Source organism: Halichoerus grypus, chromosome 10 (genome assembly GCF_964656455.1).
Source record: "Halichoerus grypus chromosome 10, mHalGry1.hap1.1, whole genome shotgun sequence".
NCBI lineage: Eukaryota > Metazoa > Chordata > Mammalia > Carnivora > Phocidae > Halichoerus > Halichoerus grypus.
The window spans coordinates 120,158,309-120,166,175 of record NC_135721.1 but is presented as its reverse complement, the minus strand read 5'-3'; the positions used below and the strand labels follow the sequence as shown (position 1 = coordinate 120,166,175).

Here is a 7,867-nt window from a genome sequence, read left to right as displayed (position 1 = left end):
GCGATTCGAACCATTGCATATGCCCTGCTTCCCCACTCAACACACACACACACACACACACACACACACACACAGCCACCTCCAGCACGCCTCCCACCGCACTCATGCACGCACAGAGACGCCGGCTTGTGCTCCAAACACCTGCAGCCCCCAGGAAACGACGGGTGTACGGTGCATCTTGGGGCCGAATGGGGCTGAACGGGGCTGCGGCCGGCCGGGAGCGCCGCGCTGGGCTGGAGGCGCACGGGAGAGCGCGCCGCGGGGCCACTCTCGGGTGAGCGGGTTGGTTGCTCGGTAGCCGGCGGGAGCAGCGCAGCGAACCTCCAACCTGGCGGCTGGCGGTGGGTAGTGCTCCCTTGAGGAATAACTTCTTTGTGCACCCCTACTCCGAATGCCCCAAGGTTCCGCGGGGGCGCGGGCCGCGCACAGCCTCCTCGCTCATCAAAAATAGCTGAAGAATTCCGAGGTGGTGCGCCCAGGACACATCGCCTCTGGCCCAGCTTGGTGTGGGTTAGGGAGAGGAGGTCGCGTGTGGGCGAAAACTTCAGATCGGAGTTTTGGGGGCAAGAGACGACAAACTTCGGGAGAGGGCTCTGGCCGCCAACCACAGTCCTCAGCTCCGATTCAAAAGAGGCTTGGGGCTCCGCGCACTACCCCTGTTCCCTGTGTCTTCGGCCTCTTTCCCTTTGCTTCTCCTCCGCGACTCTCCACTTCTTCCATCCACCATCCCTTCCCTTTGCTTCCCCCCCTCTCCCCTCAGCTAGTTTTTTAGGCAAGGAGCGCAGCCTCCAGGAACCGCCGTAGACCCACTGACCGGGAGCCCGGCACGCTGATCCCCAGAGCCCCAGGCGCAGAGAGGCGGCGGCCGCGGCGGCGGCAGCGGCTCTTGGGAGCGGGAGGCCTTAGGGTTTGGGGCGCCGAGACACCGCAGCAGAGCGCAGCAGGAGTCGGAGTGGGGGAGGCTAGGCCGAGAAGTGAGGTCGGCTGCCCTGCAGCGGCCTTCGCTCGGGAGCAACCTGCGTGCCTCATTTACTCACCCAGTTCCAACATTTTTTGGAGGTGGTTGGGGGTGGGGAGGAAGAGGAGGGACTGGCTAGGCTGGGAGAGTAGCAAAAAAACCGGGTTTGGGGGGAAGGTGGACCTAGGGATGGACGGAGATATCGCACTCCGAGCCCGGGGGATGGGACTGACCCGCAACGGAGACGGAGACACAGGCACAAAGAGGAGCGCGCCTGCCCAGACAAAGCCTGAGTTCTAGAGACCCTGAGACGGCGGCGGGACGCCCCAGGAGAGGGGGAAGTTTGGAACCTCAGGGCTGGGGCCGAAGGAACCCCTAGGGCCTTCATAGGCCACACTGCCGAGATTCGGGTTTCTGTCCTGCACAGCGAAGGTCAAGCAGACCCGGGGGGACACTGGCCCGGCCGCCTCGGTGCGCACGCGTAAGTCCACAGCGTCAGGTGTGCTCTCTGAGCCACCGGGTTTCTTTATGGCCAGGAAGGAGGGCGCCGCCGGCTGGGGGTCAGTGGCACCCAGCGAGCCTAGTGCGTTTGTCCGGCCCTGGCCACCTCACACAGGAGCACAGACCCGGAGCACAGACCCTGGACGGCCTGGAAACGTTCTCCCGCTGAGCCGCGGTGCGAGCGTGCTCTCACCGTGTGCGAACACGACCCGGGCAGGGAGGGTGCTTGTCCACACTGCCCGGCTTGGGGCAGAGCGCCGGCAGCGGCAGGGCCCAGACCCTGCGGGGAGACGGCAGAATCGTTTCTGCAGAGAGCACGCTCCTCGCAAAGGGTTGAAGACGGGTTCTTCCAGTATTATAGTTGCTGATCCAAACCTTTTAGTCCAAGTTTTAGTTAAAATATATTCATTTTATTAAAAATGGGCAGCTCAAGACCACACCCCACCCCAGCTCCACCAAGGGCGCAAAAGAATAGAATTTTCCGATTAGCTGGAGGCAAATTATTTTTACCTTCTAACACTAAAAAAAAAAAAAAAAAAAAAAAATCTGGCTGTCTCCGCACTGGTGTGGCCCACCTGACCCCTACGCGCGGCGTCAGTCCTGCTGGCTCTGCACAGGCAGCGGCTGGGACACACTCACCCAGTGCACGCTTCTCCTGCCTTTCGCTGTGAGCGCCCAAAGCTGAGGAGCAGAAGGCGACGCGGGAGGCGGGTCGGGTCTCCGGGTACAGCGAATTTGCGATTTATCCGGTTTCTGTCCCCTGGCCAGGGTCTCGGGAAGAGCCTCTTATTTTGGGCCATCCTGAACTCGAGTCAGGAGGGTACGCAGCGCCCGAGTCCTGCCTGGATGCCTAGTGCGGTGTGCTGTGGGCTCCCCGTCTGCGCTCGGGGGAGGTTTCTCTTCGGACAGCCCTGGCCCCCTTCGCAGTGGCGTTTCCGCTTTCAACCACAGGCCTAACTCGGTCCAGGACCATCCCGCGCAGGGGGCTGCCCAGGGGCATCCCAGTCTCCCTCCCAGCGCTCCCCCCCCGCCCCACCCCGCGCGGAGCTGGAGCGCGGAGTTTCACGCGCGGCGATCAGCGCCGAGCTCGCAGCTGAGTCCCAGGACGGGACCCGAGGACCTGTGTGTGGCTCTAGGGGAACCTGTCCTGGGGCCCAGTGCGCACACAGCGTCCGTTCTGGGCTGGCTTGGATTGGACCAGTTAGAAAGATCCGGCTGGGTCCGAGGCGTCGTTCGAGCCTTCCGGCCGCGGGCCGGGCTGTTCGACGCGCCTTTGCTCACAGTGGCCACTTGGGGTCGCACTTTATGCCTGTTTGAGACTCGCAGCCGGCTGACGCCGCGATCTGCTAAATCGTTACAAAACGTTCAAACAAAAACAGGGTCGGTTCCCCAGCAGCCGAGAGCCACCCGGAGCACCGTCCTGAGCTGGCCTCAGCTCCAAGCCTCGGGAGCTCAGGGTTCCGTGCGTCTGGCTGGGGAAAGGAATTGAGAGCCTTTCGGCCGATTCTTTCTCCTCTCCCTTCATCTTGTGGTTTTGTGGGTAGGGTGAGCGCGGGGAGCGGCTGGGCAAGGGGAGTCCTATCTCCGGGCTCGGCCACCGCACCCGCCAGGAGGGGAACGGCCCCTGCTTGGCCCGAGGAGGGTCCCCTGAGCCTGAGAGTTGGATTTGAACACAACTCTTGGAGCCGCAAACCAACCCGCAACACACAAATACGCGCAGACTTGCAGAAACACAGGCAGGCACGGCACACACTCTTACGGGCCCGCAGCCGCGCGGCGCACGGAACGTCCCCCACTGGGCGGGGGACGCTGGGGAACAAAGGGCCCGAGAGGTGTCGTCCCAGCGCTCCTTCTGAGCCTCCGTGGGGGTGACACGGGCTGGAGGTGGAGGAGCGAAGGGTAAAGAGCGAGGAGAGCGCACTAAGGGGTGGAAGGGGCGGCCAGGCCTACGGGGGGGGCGCGCCCCGAAGGCGAGCGGGCGGGGGCCGGGCCCCGGAGGGTGTGGGGGGCTGGGCCCGGGCCCGGGCCCGCCGTTCCACTGGGCTCCAGCCCTCCGCCAGGCCTCCGCGGCTCTCCGCCGGCTCGGGCCGCCGGTCAGCTGACGCGGGGGGCGGAGGAGCTGTCAGGCGCGCCCCGCCCTGCGCCGCCGGGCCGCGGGGGCCGAGCAGCCATTGGCCAGCGCGCTGGGCCGCCCGGGCCCCCGCGCCCCGGTGACATCAGGAAGGCGATAAAAGGCAGCGGCGGTGCCGGATCCAGCACAGCTGCACCGCCGGGCTGCGAGCGGCTGCGATCGAGAGAGCCCAAGAGCAGGAGAGCTAGAGAGCGAGCGGCGGGCGCTTGCCCGGCGCCTCCCCTCCGCCCAGCCGCGCGCCCCGCTTTGCTTCTCCACCCCTCCCGACTCGGCCCGGCCCCGGCGCGGCCACAGCCCCGAGCTCTGGGGCGGCGCGGGCAGCCTCGGGACTCTCCGGCGCGCCGCCGCGTCCCCAGACAAAGGCTTGGCCGGCGGCCCCGGCCCGCTGCGCCCTCGGCTCCCCGCCTCCCGGGCTCGCCGCTCTTCGCCCCCGCTCTCGGCTCGGCGCGCCCCGGCCGGCCGCAAAGTTTCCCGGGCGGCAGCGGCGGCTGCGCCTCGCGTCAGCGATGGCCGCGGAGCTGAGCATGGGGCCCGAGCTGCCCACCAGCCCGCTGGCCATGGAGTACGTCAACGACTTCGACCTGCTCAAGTTCGACGTGAAGAAGGAGCCGCTGGGGCGCGCGGAGCGCCCGGGCCGGCCCTGCACGCGCCTGCAGCCGGCCGGCTCGGTGTCGTCCACACCGCTCAGCACGCCGTGCAGCTCGGTGCCCTCGTCGCCCAGCTTCAGCCCCACCGAACAGAAGACTCACCTCGAGGACCTGTACTGGATGGCGAGCAACTACCAGCAGATGAACCCCGAGGCGCTCAACCTGACGCCTGAGGACGCGGTGGAGGCGCTCATCGGCTCGCACCCAGTGCCGCAGCCCTTGCAGAGCTTCGACGGCTTCCGCGGCGCGCACCACCATCACCACCACCACCACCCACACCCGCACCACGCATACCCGGGCGCCGGCTTGCCCCACGACGAGCTGGGCCCGCACGCGCACCCGCACCATCACCACCATCACCAAGCGTCGCCGCCGCCGTCCAGCGCAGCCAGCCCAGCGCAGCAGCTGCCCACCAGCCACCCTGGGCCTGGGCCGCACGCGGCCGCCGCGGCGACGGCGGCTGGCGGTAGCGGCAGCGTGGAGGACCGCTTCTCCGACGACCAGCTCGTGTCCATGTCGGTGCGCGAGCTGAACCGCCACCTGCGGGGCTTCACCAAGGACGAGGTGATCCGCCTGAAGCAGAAGCGGCGGACCCTGAAGAACCGGGGCTACGCCCAGTCGTGCAGGTATAAACGCGTCCAGCAGAAACACCACCTGGAGAACGAGAAGACGCAGCTCATTCAGCAGGTGGAGCAGCTTAAGCAGGAGGTGTCCCGGCTGGCCCGCGAAAGAGACGCCTACAAGGTCAAGTGCGAGAAACTCGCCAACTCCGGCTTCAGGGAGGCGGGCTCCACCAGCGACAGCCCCTCCTCTCCCGAGTTCTTTCTGTGAGTCGTGGCCGGTCCCGGCCCCCGCCCTTGCCCCGGCCCGGACTCCCCGTCCCGTGTCCCCAGCCCCGGACTCCCCCGGATCCTGTCCCTGCCACGGCCCCAGCCTTGACCTGTTTGACTTGAGGGAGAGGGAGGAAGGGCGCACGGGACGCGGGCGACGGGAGGGCGCGCGGGCAGGCAGGGGACCTTGGCCGAGGCGAGAGCGGCTCGCGCCAGCGCCGCCTCCTAGACCCGAGCAGAGCCAGAGACAGACGAGGGGGTGGGAAGTCCCGGAGCAACTTTTCTCCAGGCTGGAGGGCGGCAAGGCATAGTCCCGAGGAGTCGCTAAGGCCGTCTGGAGACTCCTGGCTTTCTGAACTTTGCGCGTTAAGCGGGGGCCGCTGCGTCGCGGCCCGGAGCGCAGTCCAACCCAGGAAGAGAGCAGCGAGGAGAGGAGAAGGGAGGGACCCTGGCGTCCCAGCAGGCGCGAGGCGAGGCTGAGCGAAGGAAGGAAGGACAGAAGGACCTGTCTGTCCAGGGTCCGGAGAACACTGGCTCTCAGCCCCGAGACGCGGGCCTCAGTTAGGACGTTCTGCGCGCAATTCTCATCAGTTTTATTGCCTGCTCGATTATATAGAAAAAATACGAAAATCTGCATTAAAAATATTAATCCTGCATGCTGGACATGTATGGTAATAATTTCTATTTTGTACCATTTTCTTGTTTAACTTTAGCATGTTGTTGATCATGGATCATAACCCCCTTGTTTCTTTGAGTGAGAAGGGATGGCAGTGCAGAAACTCCGGCGGCTGCTTGCCGGGTTTCAGTCCCGGCTGTCGGCTTGTAAATACCCGCCCCGCCAAACCGCTTAGAGAACGTGGCAGCAAGCTGAGTGTCTTCGTTTGGGTTTATTATCATGGCATTATTTTTTTGTAAGTAAAAAAAAAAGTTCTGGGCATTTTGCATCAGAAAACAACTTTGTCTTGGGGCACCCTTGGAAGTTGCATGTTTTCTCCCCTTTCCTGTCTCCATTTGGTCCTCTTGTCTCTTCCGCTTCAGTTTTCAATTTTGTTGGTGTTGAGAGAAAGAGGACTGGGGTCCCAGCTCCTGAGTACCAGGGCAGGGCAGCTGTCCAGTTCCGAACCCCAGAGCAGCCGGGTAATGTCTTCACTCCCACCTTGTCTTTTGGCGAAATTGACACCCCTCACTAGAAAGGAAAGGAGAACAGATCTTATTTGCTTTTTAATGCCATCCGAATCACCCCAGGGTCCCTTCAAAAGCCTCCAGACCCCTGCTAATTGCTGTGGCTGCCGAGCTTTTAGGGTGAGCGGGCTTGGCCAGCCCTGACACTGCCCAGTGGTGAACTAAACTTGTGTTGAACCAACCGCCACACTCAGAAAGTACCGGAAACCCAAACATTGGCAAGTAATTTTGCAACTTTCAAGCGCGTCCTTTAGACCAACACGTTATGTGTGTTTTTTTCCCCTGCTTTTGAAATAGCAGGTGAGTTATTGGTGGTGTCCCCCCCCACACCCCCTTCAGTTGTATAGTAGTTATAGGGAAAATCTGGGTGTTTTTCTTTATTACTTTTTTTTTTTCCTGCAGGTCAGTAAAAGGATTTAAGTTGCACTGACAAAAATACCAAAATGAAAGCGTATTTTTTAGTTCCCATTTGAAATTGCTGGCGCTGCTGGCCGGATGCATTTTTGAGTTTGTATTAGTTGATAAATTAACAGTAATAACAAGATTGTATGAACCGCATGGTGCTTGCAGTTTTAAATATTGTGGATATTTGTCCTGCATCAGAAACGAGCTTCGGTTTTTACGGATTCAACTGTGTTGAAATCAAATTTGCTGCAACAGAAATTTGTTTTTATTTCATGTAAAATAAGGGATCAATTTCAAACCCTGCTTATGATATGAAAATATTAAAACCTAGTCTATTGTAGTTTTATTCAGACTGGTTTCTGTTTTTTGGTTATTAAAATGGTTTCCTATTTTGCTTATTAAAACCATGGAAATGGTGTTTATTTAGAGGATTCCGCGTTCGCCTGACTTTGACTTTCTTCCCTTGCCTTTTTAAGAATTGCATCTATTTGGGGACACTCTCACTCTCCCTGGCCAATGGAGAAACAGACCATGTCTGGGCAAATCCCGCCCTTGCTTTTGAGTGTGTATGTACATGAGCCTCATATGTGTTTCTGCTTCTCACTCTAGGTAGACACCTCATTCAGGAGCCAGTTTGTGAGCTGAGAGGGGGCACACTTTTTCGGGGCTTCAGGCTTGGCGATCAGGACGGGCCTGCTAGCCTGCCAGCTCCGAGGCAGAGATTGGCCGATCCCTAGAAGCCGGAGCCTCCTGATGGGGAAGCAGGGTCTTTTTGGCAATCAGGCTCAGTTGGCCCTGTCACTCTGGCCCTCTTGTCGGGGCTGTAAGGCTCTCAACTTTTTCCTGCCCAGTGCATCTTCCTGCCCAGAGTGAGAATGCCTGCCTGCCCTGAGTGGAGGCCTATGCCCCCTTCCCCAGGGCTTGCAGAAGCAAGTGGAATCCAGCACCAGGTTTTGGGGCAGAAGCCCCTTCAGACAGGAAGCCCTTCCTTGTGGACCTGTTTTTTTGGGGGTGGTGTGCCCTGGGCACACATGCCCCTCAGGCCTGGAGCCCTCAGACCCACAGAAGGGCACTGCATGGCTGGACCAGGATTTCAGTGACTCTCCGGATTGGGGGCCAGAGGGGGTTTGGGGCATCATTCTGGTACAGCAACTCTGACTGCAGACTGGGAGCTGGGCCCAGTACCTTTCCTTTGCCAGACTTAGAAGAGTCA

General features: G+C 61.2%; 1 protein-coding gene across 1 annotated transcript; it reads left to right on the top strand.

Moving 5' to 3' along the window:
• The first annotated feature begins 3,653 nt into the window (after positions 1-3,653).
• MAFB (MAF bZIP transcription factor B) lies at positions 3,654-7,058 on the top strand. Its single transcript, XM_036121385.2, has one exon. It carries the CDS (start codon positions 4,097-4,099, stop codon positions 5,066-5,068), a length of 972 nt encoding a protein of 323 aa, XP_035977278.1. The 5' UTR covers positions 3,654-4,096; the 3' UTR covers positions 5,069-7,058.
• The last annotated feature ends 809 nt before the right edge of the window (positions 7,059-7,867 follow it).